The sequence below is a fragment of the Protopterus annectens genome, chromosome 4.part1 (assembly GCF_019279795.1).
Source record: "Protopterus annectens isolate FY-2018-M chromosome 4.part1, PAN1.0, whole genome shotgun sequence".
In the NCBI taxonomy this organism is placed as follows: domain Eukaryota; kingdom Metazoa; phylum Chordata; order Ceratodontiformes; family Protopteridae; genus Protopterus; species Protopterus annectens.
Window position 1 is genome coordinate 487,418,098 of NC_056734.1, and position 22,637 is coordinate 487,440,734.

General features: G+C 38.9%; 1 protein-coding gene across 1 annotated transcript in view; it reads left to right on the top strand.

The window, feature by feature from the left end:
• The window catches only part of ATP13A3 (ATPase 13A3), a 2,707,264-nt gene that overhangs the window by 1,987,363 nt on the left and 697,264 nt on the right, over positions 1 to 22,637 (top strand). Inside the window, exons 25-26 of the mRNA XM_044070296.1 lie at positions 21,054 to 21,096; positions 21,239 to 21,348. Coding sequence (XP_043926231.1) covers positions 21,054 to 21,096; positions 21,239 to 21,348 — 153 coding nt within the window. The remainder of the gene's footprint in view (positions 1 to 21,053; positions 21,097 to 21,238; positions 21,349 to 22,637) is intronic.

Consider the following 22,637-nt stretch of genomic DNA (forward strand, 5'->3'; position numbering starts at 1 on the left):
TATATATATATATACACACACACACACACACACACACACACACACACACACACACAAACGTAAGTATTACACACGTGAGCTGCAGACCTCGGAGTGACAAAACATACAACTTAACCAGGCCAGTGTGTGCGACTCTACTGTTTGTTCAAAAATCTAAATGAATTCTTTGGAAAAATAAGAATTAAGTAGGCGTCATCAGTTTTTTTTCAAATAATTTACATTTTAATAAAACTACTGTCTTTATATAATCAGTTCTGATTGAAAGGTACACCTGGCATGGTACATCAACCAAAGATATGTAATGCATGTGTTTTACTTACTATGTGCAGGTCCATCTGTCTGTTTCGCTCTAATGCCATACCCAATCTAGAATCATCACAAAACTTCTGTGGCATCAAGTGACCAATGGCTAATGCGTTGGAAGTCACTGAGAGGATGTTATTTAGCAACAGTAATATCAAAGGCTGTGAGGGACCAATCATGTTTAATATATCAGATAAACTTTAAAGCAATCTGTAATTAATCAAAGGAGCATGCATAAAAGGTTATGTCTGACTGGATTCGCAAAACTTTTTATTTTATTGCTTACATTAGCTCTTTAAATTATGTATGGAATACTGGTGCATTTCTAAAGCATCAGTAGGCAGCTTTCTGTCATCGCACTTGTTTACCCCCTGTATAATTATTTTGCTGTAGTTAATGTACGATGTGAAGTTGTTCAATCTCGCCGTTTATTCTTAAACATGGGTTCAGAGCTGAGCCATTGGCTCTGAGTCAGCCACTTTACTAGCTAAAGCTCTCCGAGTAGCTCGAGGCCAGGCCCCTATGATGCTCTCTGTTCTATCTCAGATCTAGTTTGCTGCTGCAACAGATCAGAGGACGTCTGGACAGCTCAGACCAGTTATTTACATTTATCTTCCTTTTAGGCATTTTTTTTGCTGATGGTTATAGTTAGATAAGAGAATTTATATTCATACTGTTTTTTTTGGGCAGTTTAGCCTTAAATATCTTTATTTAGAGTGTGTCATTTTCCTTGCTCTTGGGCCTTTATATCTTTAGTTATATATATATATATATATATATATATATATATATATATATATATATATATACATACACTTATTAGTGTGAATTTAGATCTTTAATAGTGTAATTTAGTGCATTAGAGCTTTAGTGTAGTGGATAACATCTTGTCCTATATATTACTCAAAAGTGTGTTGTTAGAGTGTTAGTGTCAGTTAGCATGTCTATTACGATAAGAGAGTGTGCATAGTTAGATATATCTATACTATTGTTTGTGTAAGTTGTTCAGGGATCTGGAAACTTAGACTAATTGGAATTAGACTTGTAGTAATTTTGCTTCTGTGGTGTTACTGTTGGTTATGATGTCTGACCATAAAGAAAAGCAGAAATCTGGCTTCAAGAAATGTAAATGCGGGCAGAAGATGTCCATTACAGACGCCCATGGGAATTGTGTTTATTGTTTGGGACCTGTTCACCTCCAGGAGGATTGCTCTATCTGCCATTCCTTCAGTAGTAGAGTGTTGCTGGAGAGACGAAGGAAATTGATAGATAGAGGATTATTGAAGCCAGATTTTCAGTAGTCCTTGGACAAGTCTGACCAGACCTCAAAGTCTTCGAAGGGGTTGAAGTCTTCTGAGGTGTCTTCAGAGCCCAAATCATCGGCTTCGAGCCCTACTGTTTAGGTGTGGTCGCCAGCTCCGCAGTTTTCCGAGCCGTTCACCAAGCAAGTGTTTCTGAGCCAGTCCCCGGTCTTGGAGACGGTCTCTGAAACCTTGGGGTCACCTATCCTTCAGTCAAGTGGCGCCTTCGATTCCTTCGACGACCCTATCTGATGTGGATGTGGATCAGGTGGTGCAGAGGCTCTTTGAGAACCTGCCACTTGCTAAATTGTTATCGGCCTCGACTCAACCGGCCTTGGGGCCTACGACCATTTCACCTACTGTGACTGCTCCTCCTCCGAGCCGAGTTGGATTTTTGGAGCCGGGGGAGGAGGATCTGATGATTGTGGAGCTTTCAGAGCTGATGTCTGTTCCAGTGCCCTCGGCTCCGTCAACTGTGACTTCTTCGGTTCCGTTGGAAGAGTCTGGCAGCCGACACTCTCTCGACTGTTCCAGGGGGAGAGTCGAACCGATGTGTCGGTTCTGGCCCTTCCCCTTGGGGCTTCGGCACAGATGAGCTCGGCTCCATCCTCTAGCTCGGAGCCCACTGTTTCAGCACTAGGGAAGTTGCCATCTTCTTCGGAACAGGTGGCTTCCTCAGGTCGGAGCAATGGTGCCTTCGATGCTGTGAGGAGAGTTATGTCTTTTAAGACACACGCGTCATCAGGTCCTTCCTTTTACTCCGCAAAGGTGCCGAGTTCTGCCTCTGCATCACAGGTCTCTGTGAAGCATCGAGACCCGGAGCCTCTGTTAACCCCATTGGGTAACCCTTGCTCTACTGAGTCCTCACCAGAAGCCCCCACTGATGAGGTTCCCAGGAAGAGACTGTGTAAGAGGAGGCATTTAGATTCCTTGCAGGAGTCTTTGACATCAGACACCGACCTAGAGGAATCGGAAGGGTCCCCACGGTCCTCCTCAGAGGATATCTGCTTTGCTGATATCCTGGAAGTACTAAAGCAGAGGGGCAACTGGCAGTCCATTAGCCCTATTGAGGATGAGTCTGTGCTCCTGAAGGCCTTTGGGTCTCAACCTTCCACCTCCTGAGTGACTCCGCCCTTCGAGCTGATGGGTTTGGTTGCATGAAGGGCGTGGGAATCTCCTGATTCTATGGAACCGGTCCCTCGGAGGCCCAGCAAATTTATCACTTCTCCCCAGGACAAGACGTTTCTCACTAAGGGAGTCCCGGTTAATGCCATGGTGGTGGCGGCGGCAACAGCCACCAAGAAAGAGATGTCAGAAACCTCTTCTACTGTCCAATCATCCTAATAGGGATTCCAGGATGACTGACAGATACGGGAAACACATCTTTAGTTCTGCAACCTTTGCTATGCGATCGCTTAACTATTTGACTCATTTTACCCATCTTCAAAGAGATCTCCTGAAGGAGCTTGGCAATACTCTGCAGGGTAATACAGATGGAGCTGTCTCAGAGAAGATGACAGCACAACTTAATACCCTTTACTCCATAGTGAACTCGTCCATGCGGCTCATCTCCTATGCTGCCGATGGTTCGCGTCAAGCAGCGGGTTCAGCAATAGCTCTTTGGAGACGGTACTGAATGTACTTATGATCCTTTGTGGAAGCCTTCAAGTCTTCCTTTATCAACACCCCATTTGATGGCTGAAAAAATTATATGGAACTAGTCACTCAGCTGCCTCGCCATTGAAAAAATATTTTGAGCTCTCTCTGCTTACTTGCTTGGTGTGATGGATTTGCAGTGTTCTTAAGACACACAGTCTTGCTGTGCTGTTTACTGCTAAAATTCAAAGTCTGGTTATATTTGCATTCACAGTCTGTTGCATACAGAAACTTGCAGAATATACACTGATGAGAGAATATACTTTGCAGCATCAACTTTAGAGAGCAGTAACAAATAACTTTTTATAATAAACCAAATGGAAACACGTTGCAGGCTTAAAGTACTGTTCCAACTTTACTTCTCATATAGTACAGATGATGTGAGAGATATAACATTTACCTTAGGACTTGTGTCCCTACCATACCTCTAACATAGCTGGATTTATACAGCTCTTTATATACACTTTTTAGTCATGCATAAACATATTTTTGAGGAAACACATTGTTCTGTATTCTATTTTGGAGAATTGCTTATCCTGTAGAAACAATACTAAGCTTCCTTGTTTAACAATGTCTTGTAAGAGACCAGCTTTTCTGACAGTGTGAATATCCTGTAACAGTGTCCTGATGTCCATGTAGAAAAACATATTTTTGAGAAAACACATTGTCAGAGATCAGCTTTTCTGACAGTGTGAACATCCTGTATTTTATTTGGATCTTTGTATAAAAAACATCTGTTCTTGTGCCATATCCTGTATTCCACGCAGAAAAACATATTTTTGAGAAAACACATTGTCACAGTGTCATAAACATATCCTGTTGTTTTAGGAAACATATTGTGTCCATTTTTTATATGCAGAATAACATGTCAGTGTTCTTTAAAAGCAGATTTTGCATTTTTGCTTTTGCATACATCCTGTTTCTGAGTCTGTAAGGGAAAAATGTCCATTCTTTAAAAGCAGATTTTGTATTTTTGCTCTTGCATACATCCTGTTTTGAGTCTGTAAGGGAAGAATGTCCATTCAGCAGATTCCTTTTCCAAGCCATGGTCATTTAATATGACTGCTGATCACATATTACTAAACTTTGTTTCTGCATTTAAGCAAGCCTTTTCTTTCAGCATATTTACAACATAATTAATTTCAGACTAATATTAATAAAATCTAACAATTCCCTCTGTTTTTAAACATACTCAAAGCATTTTATATAGAAAACACAAGAAACAAACCTTTAGTCTTCTATTGATACAAGTCAAAATGCAATTTTACATAGTTAATACAATATTAAAGTATTACTACCAAAACTGAATGCATTTAACAACTTTTTCTTTTGCAGACCATTCTGTGAAAATATTTTATCAGTTATGAGCTGTGTCTGCTTTAATGCTATATTTTTTTCTTTTTTTAACTTGATCAATTTATTCTTTTGCAATCGCATAATTTAATTTATGACTTAGAATTGTTTCATTAACTCTTTGCAACTGTTGAATTAACTATAAGACAGTAACCATGTGCTACTGCAAGCATTTATACACTACTGAAAACACACAGTTTCAATGTCATTTTAACCATAACATTGTGATCATGTCTTCGAAATGCTCATTAACATACTGGGCTTAGATAATAAATACTTGAAAGCAATTATTTTACTGGGGTAAAATCAGTGATATTACAACTTGACAAATTACTTTTGAACTTATTACGATGTATCCTGTACAGTATGTATTTACACAGACTGTTTGCTATTTATGCATTTCAATCTAGTAGGTACCCTGGACCCATTGTTTTCTTTAAATATGTTTTTTTTTCACACATATTCATTACTAGACATTAATTTCATTTGTACTGAATTTTTTCTGCATTTGTACATACAAAGACTATCATTTGTACTGAAATTTTCTACATGTGTACATGCAAAGACTATAAAGTACATTTAGTCTAATCTTACAAATTTAATAACATTAATATTAAGCAAAATCTTGGAAAATGTTTGTCTCTTTAGAAATATCTAGTGGAACTGGCACCAAATGCATATGTCCTGTTATTTTAAACTACATACTCAGCAATTAAAAATATTCATGCTTTTTATACCAACATTGTTTTGCCAAAAACATATTAAAAATAGTGACCATTCTTGCTATTAGAAACATTTATGCATTTTGCATATCTTTATTCTCTCTTTATAGCTGTAATCAATTTTAAGCCATCTCTTGGGTTGTAAATACAATTTAATTCTAAACAATATAATAATAACCATTATGATAGCTATTAACAACTTGTAAAATATCTTATCCTGTCAGGTTTAATCCAGTTTACCAGTATTTCTAATACATTAATACCTGTTTCCCCTCCCATAAAAGAGTGTTGTCAAGAAGGAATGAGATATTTCGTCCTGTAGCTTTATTTTAGACCCTTATTGTTTATTTTTTCTGTAGCTTTATTTCAGACCCTTGTTGTTTATTTTTTCTGTAGCTTTATTTCAGACCCTTGTTGTTTATTTTTTCTGTAGCTTTATTTCAGACCCTTGTTGTTTATTTTTTCTATAGCTTTATTTCAGACCCTTGTTGTTTATTTTTTCTGTAGCTTTATTTCAGACCCTTGTGCAGTACTGCTTATACAGTCAGTGTAAAACTGAGAAAGTGCCCCTCCCCCTGTAGTACTTCAGCACTGTTTTCCTGCTTTATGCTGTGAGAATAGAATGCATGTCAGCCCAACTCTATGGTTATACATTTATTTTATTAAATTATGAACTTTTGTCTGATTTGATAATTTTTTATAAAGCTTTTGCTGTTTACTACCACTAGTAGGCATTTACACCCTCCTGCACAATTGATTTGAACTGTATATATACTATAGCCCATTTGCTGGCTGTACTTGATACAACTGAGGTTTTTTTTGTCCTTTTAACATTTACTTGCAAACAGATTATCAGTGACATATATGCACAATTGGGACATTTTATTACAATTACCAAATATTGTTGCCTGTAAACATTTTAACAATTATGTTTTAATAACAATGATGCTTTAGAAAAACTCAAGCTACTTGCCTGGCAATCAGTCTTGTTTATCTTATCTTTTCAGCATTTCCTGTAACTATTCATTCAGTCTAGGAAGGTCTGAGCTCACATTTCATACTCTGTAAACTATAGTTAATTCTTTTAGCATTTTTCCTTTAATGTGATTGTGATTTGCATAACTGTGCATTTATACAACATAAATAGACATCATTTTACAATTACCTTACATGGATTTCAGTATGTTTTTTTTATTTTTTTTATTTATTTAACTGTCCTGCCATTAATTTTACAAAAACTGTTTGACTAATACCATCTGTGATTTTATTTATTTTTAAAATTCAGAACTTTAACTGTTTGGTGTTACTATACAATTATAAAAAATTGTAAAAAAACAAAATAGATATTAGTTTAACCATCACATTTATATTTATATTATTTATATTTGCTGTTGTCTGCCTGTTATTCTTGTGTATTGTAACAGATGTACTCTAGATGAAAAGAACACACATGCATGTCTGTCTTGTATATGTATATCTTTATACAAGCATGTCAGTCTTGTGACTTTAAATCTTTACTCCTATTAACTATTTTCATTTAATTTTTATACACTAGAACAGTTTTGTTTACCTTTTGACTATGCTAAGAATGGCAATCATATGCTGTACTTACTGTAGTACTGATAGATGTCTTGCTTTAACTGAATGAAAGTAAAACATTTAAGAATGATTTGTCCAGACATCAGATCCTTCCATCCTACCATGTATGTTTAACCATTTTCAAAACATAAACATATTATAAAATATATTTCTTTTGCACAGATTAACTGTGTATGCAGGAAGTTCCCAGTCTTTGTCAGTTCAGCTAATTTATTTCCTTTATCCTGCAAATGCTGTTGAATTTCCAGTAATGTTGTATGGTCTTTCTGACATTCTTTAGTAAACTGTTCTGCTGAATTTGAAACTATGCACTTTTGAAAAGATGTGTGTATAACTTGTCTAAGCTTCCTGAACTCATTGTGTCTGTCTTTTAGAAGTTTACTACATTCCTTTGTAACAAAATGTACTAGGGGTTCTATCAGTAACTGATTTGACTCACATGTGGTGACAGGACATAACTGTTCAATATCAGAATGTAATGGAAACACTTTACCCTTAGTTAATTCTTCAGATCTGTCTTTACAGTCTATTTTTTAGCAATATGATGCAATACTTTTTTGTGGCATAATACACAAAATGCAGTTTTTGTTGAAGCACACAATAAACATTTGTCATATTTCACATGGTTTTCTTTGAGATACCAGTCAAATATTGTAATACATTTGCATAATGCCTTACTATCAACCTGCCCTAATAAGGTTTTACATTTACTAATGTGCTGTGTAAACCAACATAGCAATTTTTTACATTTGCTTAAATTATGCATGAAAATATCCATACTGTCGAATCTAATATCCAGACTATCTAATATCCAAACTGTCGAATAGCAACCATACTAAAAAATGTGACATAGAAAAAAGTCTTACCAGTGAGCAAGAAAACAGGTGATCAGGCTGTTGTTGCAGATGGCTGGAAATTTTTCAAAGTCACTTGAGAAGCTGGGAAAGCACAACAGGCAGTGAACTATTGGGCTAGTGGATATCCCCCTTTTCTTGAAGAATTTATGGCACTGCGAATTTCTTGAACTAGTCTCACTCCGGATGTAGACGTCTAAAAAACTTTACTACTGCAAGCTGCATAAACTGGAATACTTCTGTTTAGGATTTACACATACGTACCAATGTTAGTTACTGCAATTTGACTGAAGTGACCCTCTGCAGGGCTTACCATCATTCCTCCTGTGTTTGAATTGCAGATTGTAGGTTCAAATGCAGGCTAGCTTGCCATTGAAAAAATTATATGGAGCTTACTTGCTTGCTAGCTGCTTGGTGTGGGATGGATCTGAAGTGTTCTTAAGACACACAGTCTTGCTGTGCTGTTTACTGCTAAAATTCAAAGTCTGGTTATATTTGCATTCACAGTCTGTTGCATACAGAAACTTGCAGAATATACACTGATGAGAGAATATACTTTGCAGCATCAACTTTAGAGAGCAGTAACAAATAACTTTTTATAATAAACCAAACGGAAACACGTTGCAGGCTTAAAGTACTGTTCCAACTTTACTTCTCATATAGTACAGATGATGTGAGAGATATAACATTTACCTTAGGACTTGTGTCCCTACCATACCTCTAACATAGCTGGATTTATACAGCTCTTTATATACACTTTTAGTCATGCATAAACATATTTTTGAGGAAACACATTGTTCTGTATTCTATTTTGGAGAATTGCTTATCCTGTAGAAACAATACTAAGCTTCCTTGTTTAACAATGTCTTGTAAGAGACCAGCTTTTCTGACAGTGTGAATATCCTGTAACAGTGTCCTGATGGTCCATGTAGAAAAACATATTTTTGAGAAAACACATTGTCAGAGATCAGCTTTTCTGACAGTGTGAACATCCTGTATTTTATTTGGATCTTTGTATAAAAAACATCTGTTCTTGTGCCATATCCTGTATTCCACGCAGAAAAACATATTTTTGAGAAAACACATTGTCACAGTGTCATAAACATATCCTGTTGTTTTAGGAAACATATTGTGTCCATTTTTTATATGCAGAATAACATGTCAGTGTTCTTTAAAAGCAGATTTTGCATTTTTGCTTTTGCATACATCCTGTTTCTGAGTCTGTAAGGGAAAAATGTCCATTCTTTAAAAGCAAAAAGCAGATTTTGTATTTTTGCTCTTGCATACATCCTGTTTTGAGTCTGTAAGGGAAGAATGTCCATTCAGCAGATTCCTTTTCCAAGCCATGGTCATTTAATATGACTGTTGATCACATATTACTAAACTTTGTTTCTGCATTTAAGCAAACCTTTTCTTTCAGCATATTTACAACATAATTAATTTCAGACTAATATTAATAAAATCTAACAATGGCTCTTCTCTTTTTGGGCCTAAAGTCAAGGAGACTCTCACTAGGTGTGAGAAAGAGGGAAAGACTCTGTCTGCCGCAGGAGTCCGTTTTTCCATCCCTACCAGACCATACCCCAAAGGGCAGAAAGGTGGTAAAATGTGGTTCCGAAAGTCCCAAGGAGCTTTCCAGAATACACATAGTGAAACCCCCCCTCCAGGGGCAGAGGAGGGAGTAATAATGGAAGACGCCACCACCCCAGCAGCAGAGGGGTTCCACAGAACCAGGGCGACCAAGATCGGTTCTTCGGTAAGCCCTATCAATGCTCCTGAAAGGAGGCCTGGCTGTCCTGCTCTGGATGCAGTTGGAGGTTGCTTGGCTTTGTATCCAGATGCCTGGCTAGGAATTACAACATATTCTTGGGTACAAAGCATAGTTACCAGAGGTTACATTATCCCATTCTTAAAAAAACCCACCTGTGGGGAAAAAAAATCCCAGACGCTCCACCCAGTCTCAGGGATCAGGCAGCCATAGAAATTCAGAGGCTGCAGGAGAAAGAGTCATCCAGCCAGTCCCAGCAGACCAGAAAGGATCCGGGACTTACTCCAGAGTCTTTTTAGTTCCAAAGAAGACTGGACTGGCAGCCCATCTTGGACCTCAGCAGACTCAACACATTTGTAAAGAAGGAGAAGTTCCAGATGGTCACGCTTCAGTCTATTCTCCCATTCCTTGGAGTGGGCAATTGGATGTGCTCGATAGATCTCAAGGGTGCGTACTACCATATCAAAATGGCCAGGCCATCCAGAGATCATCTGCGTTTCCGGCTGGGAGCCGGTCACTACCAATTCCGAGCACTGCCCTTTGGACTCACAACAGTCCCCACAGTATTTACCAAATGCATTGCAGTGGTTACGGCTCACTTGAGACATCTAGGATTCCGAGTGTTTTCATATCTGGATGACTGGCTCCTTACTGCCACCTCCAGGCATCAACTAATTCTGCCAGAGATCACACACTTAACCTCTGCTCTCAGTTAGGCATCACTATCAGTTTCGAAAAGTCTGCGTTGTCACCATTGCAGCATATTTCCTTTATTGGAGCAGAGCTAGACACCACCACCGCCACTGTAAGATTGCCCCTGGACAAAATAACCACTCTCCGAAACCAGGTCTCCAACATTTTGCAGAGAAGAAAAGGTACCGGCCCTTCAAGTATTGAAGCTACTAGGCAGCATGGCAGCTACGTTCATAGCGGTTCCTCTGGGATGTATGCACATGAGAATTCTTCAGTGGTTACTATTCACCCAGTGGTCTTGCCAACAACTTCCCATGTCATTCTTAATCTTGATTATGGACTCTTGCAAGAGGGATCTTCGCTGGTAGTTGACCAGCCAACAAGTTACAGTGGGTCAACCATTTGTTTCTCCCCCGCCATCAGCCACAGTGACCACGGACGCTTCTCTGATAGGGAGGGTGGGGGGCTTTTTCAGGGAAGAATAGCCCAAGGCACCTGGTCGGAGACAGAGTCACAGTTGCACATCAATGTTCTGGAGCTGAGAGCGGTGCTTTTGGTGTTGTAGCACTTCCACGACTCTCTGCCTCTAGGGACGATTGTGATACAGACAACATGTTAGTGGTCTGGTACATCAACAAACAAGGGGGAACCAAGTCTTACCCCCTGTGTCGAGAGGCCTTGAGAATTTGGCAGTGGACTGTATCCACCTGGTGCTTTCTGATAGCAACGCATATCCCGGGGAAATACAACATGATAGTGGACAAACTGAGCAGAAACATCCTGTTACCGCGTGAGTGGTCTCTCAAAAACGAAGTTGCGGAAATTATTTTCTGCAGATGGGGCCAGCCTTGCTGCGACCTGTGTGCATCCCCTATGAATGCTAATTGCAGAAGCTACTTTGCCTTGAATCCCCCTCCGGGGGACAGCCCAAGGGATTCGCTCGTACACGATTGGTCCCCAGGACTCCTGTATGCATTTCCACCTACACCCCTGATTCCGAAATTCTTGCAGAAAGCCAAAACCTCGGGAAGGACTGTAATCTTAATAGCCCCTTTTTGGTCTCATCAGATTTGGTTCCCCTTCCTCTGACTCTGTCAACTGGAGGAACCTTGGATTCTGGACCCAGTTCCAGACCTACTGACACATTCGTCAGAGGCCCTCCATCCCTCCTTTCATTCCCTCAGACTGACAGCTTGGCTGCTCCGATTCCCTACCTAGCCAGGTCACAAGATTTTTCTTCAGAGGTACAGCACATCCTTGTGTTTTCACATAAGGCTTCCACCAGAAAATTGTATGCTAGTAAATGGAAGCGGTTTGCCTTTTGGGCATCCCAGAATAACATTGATCCTTATGTTGCCCCAATTGCCAGTATACTGGAATTCCTATCTAAGCTTTTTCATGAAGGAGCTGCAGCTGCCGCAATTAGAATTCAGTTGGCTGCTATCTCGAAGTTTCACCTTGGAGCTGAAGGTTCCAATTTGATGTCTCACAGATTATGTAGGGCCTTCCTTAAGGGCACCATTCATCTTAGGCCTACTTGTTAGACAACCTTTTGCTCCCTGGAATCTAAAGTTTGTGCTGTCACATATTATTCTTCCCCCCTTTGAACCTGCATCATCCTGTCAGTTGAAGTTTCTTTCTGGGAAGACTATTTTCTTGGTGGCCATTACCTCAGCACGCAGGGGTATCTGAACTCCAGGCCCTTTCTGTAAACCCCCATATTTGGTGTTCCATCCAGAGTATCACTGAGGACTAATCCTTCATTCCTACCAAAGCTGTGTTCCGAGACTAATCTGAACCAAACTATTGAGCTTCCAACCTTTTTCAGTAATCATTCTAATAAGCTGGAATACGTGTTGTATAAACTCTATGTCCACAGACAATTGAGGTTTTATTTGGGCAGAACAAAAGAATTTAGAAGGTCTGACCAACTCTTTGCATCTCATGCTGATGCTAAGAAAGGATTGCCAGTTTCTAAAGTTACCTTTTCTAAATGGTTAACGGACTGCATTAAGTTTATCTACTCTTCAGCAAACCAAACATTAGAGCATGGTGTGAAGGCGCATTCAACTAGGGCCATTTCCACTACTTCGGCTTGTACAGCTCGATTACCTTTGGACATTATATGTGCAGCTGCCACTTGGTCAAAGCCTCGTACCTTTATCTCTCATTACAAAGTGGACAGGGCCTCCAGGGACAGGGCCTCCAGGGACAGGGCTTCCTTTGGTTCCACTGTCCTCAGGAATATACTTCCTTGAGTCACCCAGGATTAGGGTGCTTGGGACGCTACCCATGTGTAAGAATAAATGGCGAGATTGAACAACTTCACATAAAAAAGTTATGTACTTACGATAACGTTCCATGTGAGTTGCTCAACTCACCTTTATTCTTACATTCCCACCCACCTTCCTCCTCCAGGGTCTCAAAGAGTGAGTAGATTTTGGGTCTCGTGGTCTTGTTCTGGGACTTCTTACTCCAGCTGGAGTATGTATTGTGTTACATCTGTTCATGCTGGGTTCAGCAAACTAGATCTGAGGTAGGATAGAGAGCATCATGGGATAGGGACCTGGCCTTGAGCTACTCGAAGATCTTTAGCTAGTACAGCAGCCGACTCGGAGCCAATGGTTCAGCTCCGAACCCATGTGTAAGAATAAAGGCGAGATAAACAACTCACACGGAATGTTATGGTAAGTACATAACTTCTTTTTCTGTAGCATACACTGTAGTAATGCACTGCGCCCATGCCTAAATCCACCACAGCTGTTCTATACAAGGCTGAGTGACTGAAAAGTGTTTAACAAAATCTAGACTGGTTAGATATTAAGATCAGAATGACCATTAAAACTAGTTTAACAGTCGGTTTGTTATCAAAAATTGGCCAAAACCAAAAAAATCATCTAAAGGTGAACAGTGCACTGTACCAAATGAGACTAGCAAAAAGTGTTTTGGTACATTGCCAGCACTGGACAAATCGGAGGGAAGTGTAGGGAAATTATATAAAGTCACATTCCCTACCCATCTTACTTTTCCTCACTTCAAAGCCATACTAAACTCAAAAGTGAAAAACAAGAAAATGTTTCCATTCAGTATGTTACATTATGAAAAAACAGCAAGTACTTGAAGTATGCTTTAGTAGTTCAGTGCTACCTCTTTTCTTAGTCTTTAATATGGTAACAGAAGATACTACATTTACATTGAAAATCTATTCTTTTAGCATGGTGCTTAAAATTACTTGGTCATTAATCATTTCCCTTGTAATTTCACCACCACAACTAAGCTGCCAGGCTCATTCCTTACTATTTTGAAATTGGGACACTTGAAAAGTTAACAGTATGCAACAACATACATTTTCTGAGCAATAAGCAAGAAACTCTAATGTTAACTTTACTGACTGACTGCAGTCCTCAAGGATTTACCAGAAAACCAAAACTTTTACAAGGGACAGGGCAAAAATATGCAGCAAAATTCAGGACTAGTTGAGAGATATGAAAACCACCATTAGCCAGTAACTATCTTCTCTTAATGAATTTCTTCTCAAATAAATCCTATAAGTATGGTCACCGATTATCTTACTTAAGCCATATATAATATTTATGTTAACATACTATATACAAACCACCAATCTTTTTGTAATACTGTACCACTGTACTATTCACTCTCTAACCACCTACAGCATGCCCCCTACACCACATTTGCTGTATAACAGAATGGGAGTAAATAACTGCATTGCAATTCACTTCTAATAATCATAAAGATTGCTCTAGCTTACTGCACTGCAACACACAAACATAACTTGCTACAATGACATCACCCTTGCTCAGTAGTTCTTCATACAAACGGTACAAATTACTCTGACAACATGCACTAAGCTTTCTGCAAAACATCCCCTATTCTTGCTGCACAATGCAGAAACACTGCATTATTCTCACGTGTCAGTGAGCATTTTTTATTTTATTCATTATCCAGGTAACTCATTGATGTTTTTCACAAATGACATTAATCAGAGGTAAACACATGAAACACACAGTAAAGCATGCTCAGTGTAGAAGTAAATCTTAATAATAATAACTTTGCACAGGGTAAAACTGACAGGTTGTAAAACATATCATCCAGTATATACTAAAATTTAGCATGGAACAAGGACAAACTACTTGAACAGACTATAGTAGGATTATTACCTACCTACAAATGTATGCATTCATGGTCTGCCAATATGCAAAATACACATCTATCATTTTGTGCAAAACTTCAGTGAAAAACACAAATTGTAGCATGTGATTAGGATGGTGTAGATACAGCTCACAGAGAAATTCTTAGTCAGAGTAGCATCAGGAAATGATAAATGTGTAGAATGGGGCTGAACTAAGGTTCTGTTGTGCAAAAGATGGACACACTCGTATTATGCCAATGGTAAACAGAAATCATTTTATCTGAAACAACTGTGTTTATCAATCAAAAGCAGACCGGGGTACAATGAAAAGCTACCTCCTACATGCCAGATACGTAGTAAAAGGCACGACCCAACTAACCCATTTCAGTCTGTATCCCACGCTGACAAGACTTGAAATATTCTCTACTTTCATTCAAAGAAATGGCAAGTTAAAAGTACTAGTATTTTCATGGAAAAAGTGCTTCATGAAAATAGCAACTTTTCTCTTTTAAATGTCAGACCACAACCTGATTTTATCCACTTATTGCTGTTTTCAGTTAGAGCGCCAAATGTAGCAGTTTCAGCTGTACCGTTTCTTTGGCGCCAAGTTGGTATGCATCAATAACATAAAATAAAAATAAAATAATTAGCAAATTACCTTAGCAGAGCAGATTTAAAGTTGTTTGTCCTGTTATTTTTACTTTAAAACTAGACACTGTTCTGTCTCAACTTGGTTAGCGATATCACAGCTGTCACCAAAGCACCTAAATTACAATGGAAATGCAGCTTGGAGCAGGATCATTATAAAAACAAATCATCTGATTGCAACCTCCAATCGCATCGCCATTGTGCGTTAGACGTGTTTCGTGACAGGGTGACATCACAGCATTTTGCGGAAAAGATGCACCCACCTGATTCCCAAAAAAAAAAGTTTTAAAAAGGGCTGGGGCATGCCCCTGCGCCCATGCCTTTAATGCACCATTGCATCACTAGTATAAGTTAAAACAACTCCAGTCTTGTTAGATTTACCTCCAGCAGAGGATGATTTATTATTATGGTCCAGATAGTGTCTTGAAAAATATAGTGCACCTCAGTTCAGTTCTATTCGTCAACGTACTACCTCATTCATATTACAGCTTCTGGCTAAAAATTGTTTTTTTTGTATATCAGGAAAACAAATAGGCTACTCAAAGATAGAATACTCCAGCATGTTAGAGACATTCGACTTGAAAATACCAATAATTCTTTGGTGAAACATACAGTTGATTTTTCAGCTCATAGCTTCACTTTTTTGGTTTTACAAACACTAACATTTAATAGAAGAGGTGAAGATATTATCAGTTATACAGAGACTGCTGAAATGCATTGGATTGCATAGTTTCAAGCAGATGAATTACCAAGCTTAAATATTTACTCCCCTCTCAAACCTGTGTTAAAGAGGCATCGGCTCCAGTGCAAGGTATGATTGGCTTTAAGACGACCAACCGTGCTTTCTATTTAAGAATAGCATGAATTTGAAACAAAGACTTTGCCATCCATATCCTTTTAAGAAACAAAGTTTAAACCAAAGAACTGGCACATATCTATGAGGGTCATGTAAAGCCTGTGGCTATGTTAACAAATAGAATTTCTTTGAACATCCTTTCTCCCATACTAAATACACTCTGAGGCTTTATGCAAATTATACCACTATGAATTTAATTTACATTGCTGCATGTACCAGATGTACCTGTTTTATATCAGGGAAAATGAGCAGGTGACTCAAAAGTAGGATACTCCAACATGTTAGAGACATTTGACTTAAAATTACCAGTAATGCTTTGGCGAAGCATACAACTGATTTTAGAGCACATAGCTTCACTTTTTTGGTTTTACGAACACTGACATTTAATATAAGAGGTGGAGGTATTATCAGTTATACAGAGACTGCTGAACTGCATTGGATTGCATAGTTTTGAGCAGGTAAATTACCATGCTTAAATGCTTACGCCTCCCTCAAACCTGTGTTAAAGGGGCATCTGCTCCAATGCAAGGTATGATTTAAGACGTTGAAGTTAGTCTCTCCTGTGGTGGTATTTTAGATCCAAAGAAGATTTTATCCAAAAGTGCTCATCTGTTTTATCTGTTTTTGCTTAGTTTTATTAAAAGTTGTATGTTCCTTTACATGGTGACAACACTGTGGTTTATATTCTATGTATCTTTTGGCTTTACACGGTGCTTGTCTTTGGTGTCTGATAGTGGTTTTCTGATCTGCTTAGCCAGAATGCTGTGCCCATCCCTGGGGAAGTTTTTGGTGCCATTAATAGCCCTGTTTGTCCAAACTTTCTTGTCAAAAAGAAACTGAAAACTAAAGATGTATCTTCTCCTGTCCAGTTTCACTCAATGGGAGTAGTTTTTAAAGTCTGGCTGAGGGTCTTGTACAGGCTGTTGACCCTTATTATCAAGTGATTTCTTGTAAGAGAAAAATGGATTCCTCTTTTCAAGAAGAGATTCAGGCTGGCAGCTTGTATAGCGGTTGAGGTTGCGAGCTGTAGTTCCTATGGTACATGCTTTGATTTCCTCAGCCCTTTTTTGCCTAGCGTGTGACCTTGAGCAAGTCACTTAACCAGACATTGCTCTCAGGTCACACCTGAAAAAGGACTGTGAGTCTAGTGAGCATCACTGGTTAACAAATAGGATTATTATTCAAGAAACTGAATCTGCAAAGGAGTGGGATGGGACAGACATGGGTTTTACTCCTCAGATTTCTGATTCAGACTCATTAGCGAGCATGATATCTGACTCTCCCTATCAAGAATTTTCTTTCATTGAGACTATTTCCAGAATCTCCCATTCCCCCCTGTACTGTCGTCATTAGAGGATATGTTTGTCATAGCGTGTGGTTTCCCTGATAGTCAGCTTGCTACGCTTAAGAAAGTAGAAAGAATGTATAAAGTTACCCAGTTTTTATCAAATTTCTTTGCACTCACTCAAACTTGACCCAGCATCTATAGTTTTAGCAATCCAGCTACTGCCAAGCATTTTGGATGGTAAAACAATAAATAAGTTTGGGGGGACATGTAGGCTCTGCAACTTTAGTTTCTAGAATTTTGAGTTGTCAGGCTCATATGTTTGGGGAGGGAGATGAGTCACCCAGACTCCCGCCTGAGGAGGTTTCCTTCAGGGACATCGTCAAGGTTCTTAAACAGAGAAGTGGGTGGTCTTCCCCATCCCCGTCTTCAAAGGAGTCCATGTTCCTGAAGGCCTTTGGGACGAGACCGTCTTCTACCTGGGCCCCCCCTGCTGACGAGCTTTTGGATCTCATCACCAGCAGGGCTTGAAAGGAACTGGACATGGTGGAACCAGTGCCCAAGAGAGCTGACAAATTCCAAAGTCCTCCAAATGATAGATCCTTTTGGAGCAAAGGGGTACCTGTCAATGCCATTGTGGTGGCTGCTGCTACTAAGAAGGAGCTAGCTGAACAAAGCTCTTCGGTCCTTCCCCCAATCAGGGAGTCTTGGGTGATTGACCGCCTTGGAAAGTGGGTGCTTGCCTCAGCTACCTTCCGACTGAGAGCAGCAAACTACTTGGCCCATTTTACCCAGCTTCAGAGGAATGGTTTCGGAGCTCACCACCTCCCTTTCAGAGTTGTTGCCTCTGGAGAGCCTTAAAGAAGTCTCTCTGAGGCTGTCTACTCTAACCTCCTTGTCTAATGCTTTGATGAGGCTGATCTCCAGTTCTGTGGAGGCTGCCTCTCGAGCAGTAGGCACCGGCATTGCCATTTGTGATGATGACACTGGATAGCACAGATGCCATGTTATGACAAGTACATAACTCTTTTTTCAGTGGGGGGTCAAAGGTGCATTTATGAATTTTTGGGATACCAAAAATGGATGCAATCCTAGGTTTCAAAACATTTAGGTACTCCCATTTTTCATCTTCTAGCTCCCCCTGCATGACCATATCTAAAAGCAGAAAATCCAACTTGACATAAGAAGTATTCATTTAATTGAGAAAAATTCTCATGTAGGCGGCCTTATTAGAACTGGAACATTTTGGCAGAATAGTCAAGGCTATTCATTATCACAATGCCCTCACCCTTCTCAGCTGTCATAGTCTGTAAACACCTTTCATAAGTTAAGGTATATTCAAGTTAACCATTTCCTCATGGGTCAAATTATCAGGATAAGAACCTTTTTGCTTAGCTATATTGCTAAACTGATCCTCACATACCTTTTCAGAAACGGTCACCCAAGCAATAGGGGAAGGAATACAAGTATTTTTTCCTCTTAAGAGACCAAGCTTCATATTGGAGTTTTGGAACTTTATCTGAGTACAAGACCTTAAGGATCAAACTTCTAGGAAAAGCTTCAGCTGTATAAAGGAATGTGTGTGAATTTTGTCATGTTTTATCATTGACTGATTTTTATTTGCTTCAGATATTGTAACATTTCATACAGTGTAGAATTTTATGTATTTACATCATGCTTTTTACCCTTGTATACATTATTTATGTGGAATGTGTCATTACTTTTATTTTTATTGCTGATTGCCATGGTACTTTAACTTTGAACCGACGTGATGACATTTATTTTATTCTAATTTCTGACCCTGATAAGTTGTTACTTTAGTATTAAAGTTCATCAACTATGTTAACTCTTCACTCTGAGGAAGTCTTATAAACAGTCAAGACAAAAGTGCTCGGTCTAGTCATATTTTTAATTTTAGTTCTAATAAACAAGTGAAGTCTTGCAGTTAGTCTATTCTCTTTTCATTTTTTGCTCGTGTTTGGTTTTGATTTTATTTTCAGTTTTTGCAGTTACATCCTATTGATGCCTCTTGGCGTCAAATACTGCTTGTTCATATTTGTATTAATAATTCCAAAACCACGTTACATAAAGGTATCAGAGGATTTCATCTTAAACCATACATGTTGGCAAACACAATTGTATTTATATTTTTCCTCTGTCTAATGCAGCTAAAGAGATATTGAATATTTGTGTACTGTTCATTTGTATTGTAATAATGTTCCTATTTGTCTAAGTATCTCAACATTCAGGTAACACAGACAGAACTGCATAGTGTGATATGAAAGCTCACAGCTGTATGAAGAAAATCCTGGTTGGCAGTATGTCTCTTGCTTTAATGGTTACTGAGATATCATAAGCTGTTTATACATTACAAAATTAATATTCAGTGTGCCTTTATTTTGCCTTATAAAATCCAGTTTAAAGCATTAGACTTAATGAATGCCACTAATGTAAAGATTAAGTTATCCTGAGTAGTTTGCCATTTGCAGTTTGCTAGTAACGCTTATGGTTTCAGAGAGATGAATATTTGTTTGAACTGTAACGTGATAACTTCATTTTTTTTTTTTTTTTTAAAGGCTCAAACCACACCACTGGGAGTTAAAAGTACACACTCAAAAGAGTTGTACTGGAGGGAATGAGACTAGCTGTACTTGAGGAAATGAGACTATCCATCTTCTTGTGTTGTCCCCTGAACCCAAAATGTGAGAGAGGATACTTCATACTTTGGATATCCACAGACAACTCAGCTACTATCTTGACAGAACAAAATCTTTCAGAACTTCAGATCAGTTATTCATTTCTTGTTAAGGTATGAAGGAATAACCTGTGCCAAAGCAGACTATTTCCAAATGGTTGTCTCAGAAAATTATTTTTTGTTATTCCCAACAGACAAAATAATTCCAGGCAGAGTCTAGGTGCACTCTCTCCAGGGCCTTTGCTTCATCTATGGCTTTTGGGAGAGGGTTGGACTTTAGAAGTAGTTCAGAATCAGCAACCTGGCCCTGTTTAGAGTATTATGAGCTAGATTCCTTCTCCAGGTTTTGCTTTGCTAGGACCCTTCAGGGGCTCCTTGACTTTTCTCTTTCCTCCTCCTAGTTCTTCTAAGCTGTGGTAATCTACCCATATAGCTTTGGCAATTGCAGCAGTGATCAATATCAGGAACCTAGTACAGTTGTTTAAGTAAACTTACCATAACAGTGCAACAGTAGATGTTTCAGTGATCACTACGGCAGTAGCTGCTCTCTCCCTCTCCCCTCCCCACCCCCTCCGTCTCTGTAGTGTTTTTCTTCTGTGCCAGAATGTGGACACGTGATTTTTGTTGTTTCTAGTAATGCTCTCTCAGGGATCAGCCTCCCATCTCTCATTTGGCATGAAAGTACTGAAGGACTTGTGCCCAGACATATATTTTTAATCATCTCAGCTTGAGCTAATGGTTTGGGTGCGTGGATGGTCTTCTGAAGCTTTGGGAGCTGATAGGCTGTTATATCCCATGCGGGATATAACCCCTATGTCTTGGACTACAGCAGCAGTGAGCATTCAAACATCTACTTTTATTGTAAATTTACTTACACAACTGTACTTTCCTTATGTGTTGATTAACACTGCTGTAGCAGTCTGTTTCTGGCAGTTGTGTGGGTTATTCTTCCAACTTGGGCCATTCTTTGCACAACTATATATTCCTGATAGTGTGTATACAGCAGTATTTGCAGTAACAATGTTTTCATGTGGCAGCATTGTTGAACATATTTTCAACTAAAATCACTTTACTGCTGAGGCATTCCATGGATGCAAGCATGTTAGTACAGTGCAAAATTCTAAACTGTTTCTGTACAGTGCATTACATATGTGCTTTCTGTTTTTGCAGCTACTACGTTGGCATGTGTGGTGATGGTGCAAATGACTGCAGTGTAAGTTGTATCTGTATTATTTTTTCTTGTGACCTGTTTTGTAATTTTTGGAATTAAGTTTAATGCATGTTTTTTTACAGAAACTTGGAAAGTGATTATGTATGCTGTTTTTCATAAATATATGATGTGTATAATTTGGCAGGCATTGAAGAGAGCTCATAGTGGTATATCTCTTTCCGAACTTGAAGCTTCTGTGGCATCTCCCTTCACTTCTAAGACACCCAATATCTCCTGTGTACCAAACCTCATCAGGTAAGGTTTTTAATGATAACAGTGTATTATTAAGACATATATAGTACAGGCAGCTGTTTTCATAGTTTAACAGTAACTCAGAGGAAAAGGTGGGAAGCTAAGCTTAGCCTTTTTGCTACATATTTCAATTCATTTGTCCATATAAAGTTGATCTTACCTCTAGTATAACATGCATGAGATCTGTATGACATGGTTATTCTTTTTGCAGATGTATGCATCTGCCACCTCCTTGCATATTCAGTTCTTTTCCATTGTGATACAGTATTTGTAAATCCATTGTCATTTATCTTGAGTATTTGGCTTGTATTAACAGTCCACTTTTTCCATAAAAATAAAGATTTCTCAGATGTATCCTCCTTTTTCATAGTGCAGAGTTAACTGCAAGCATTAAATTCCACTTCATGGTGTGCACTCCAAATGAGACTTCTGTTTGGGCTTTGCCTTCAATGTGAAGAAGTGTTCTTTCTGTAAGAAATTTAATCCAGACATGATGAAAATATCAAATTTATTCAGTATTTTTCTTTTGGGAAAATTGGTATACGAAAAAGGGAGCTGTTTGTCACCAGTCATATTTTTATTAGCTTCGTCTGAGATAAACTTCAAACATTTAATAGATAAGATGCCTGAGAACCAGCAGTTAAGTCCTTGGTATGTAAGCAAAAAAGACATCATGATGAAAAGTGAAAAATTTGCTTCAAGATGTTTGAGCAATTGTGGGTATTCCAGGAAACTTGGCACTAATAAATCTGTAAAGAACCACTTGAACTCTATGCTGCAAGCACAATCAGTGAACCTTGAGAATGTTGTCTTTGCATTGCAACTTCACTCCCCAATCTAGTGCATTTTGTTTTAGTACCAACCCTTGTATGATTACATCCTTTTGTTCCCCTCCTCAGCCCTTCTGTGATTACATCCATTTGTTCCCCTTCTCAGGATGAGAATCAAGCACAGGAGACCAGTCAGTCATCAGGTTTTTTGGGGATAACCTAATGACCCCGACCCTAGTGGTTAATTTTCTTTGATCTATAAGAGATGTATCATTACACATGGATTAGTAGGGGCAAATGCATGTCCCTGGTTCCATGTTACACATCATTCTTCTAGCCTGTTTTTATGAGAACCGATGATGCAGCAAGCCAAACTGCCTCTCCTTTCATGAGATGGGCAAAATAACAGCTGCTCACACCAAACCTTCCCCTGTCCAGCTCTTCCAGTGTGAACAAGCTACTAACTGAATTCAGGTTGAATGGGTCATAGTCAGTCTGCCATGGAGTTTGATCCCTTCTGAG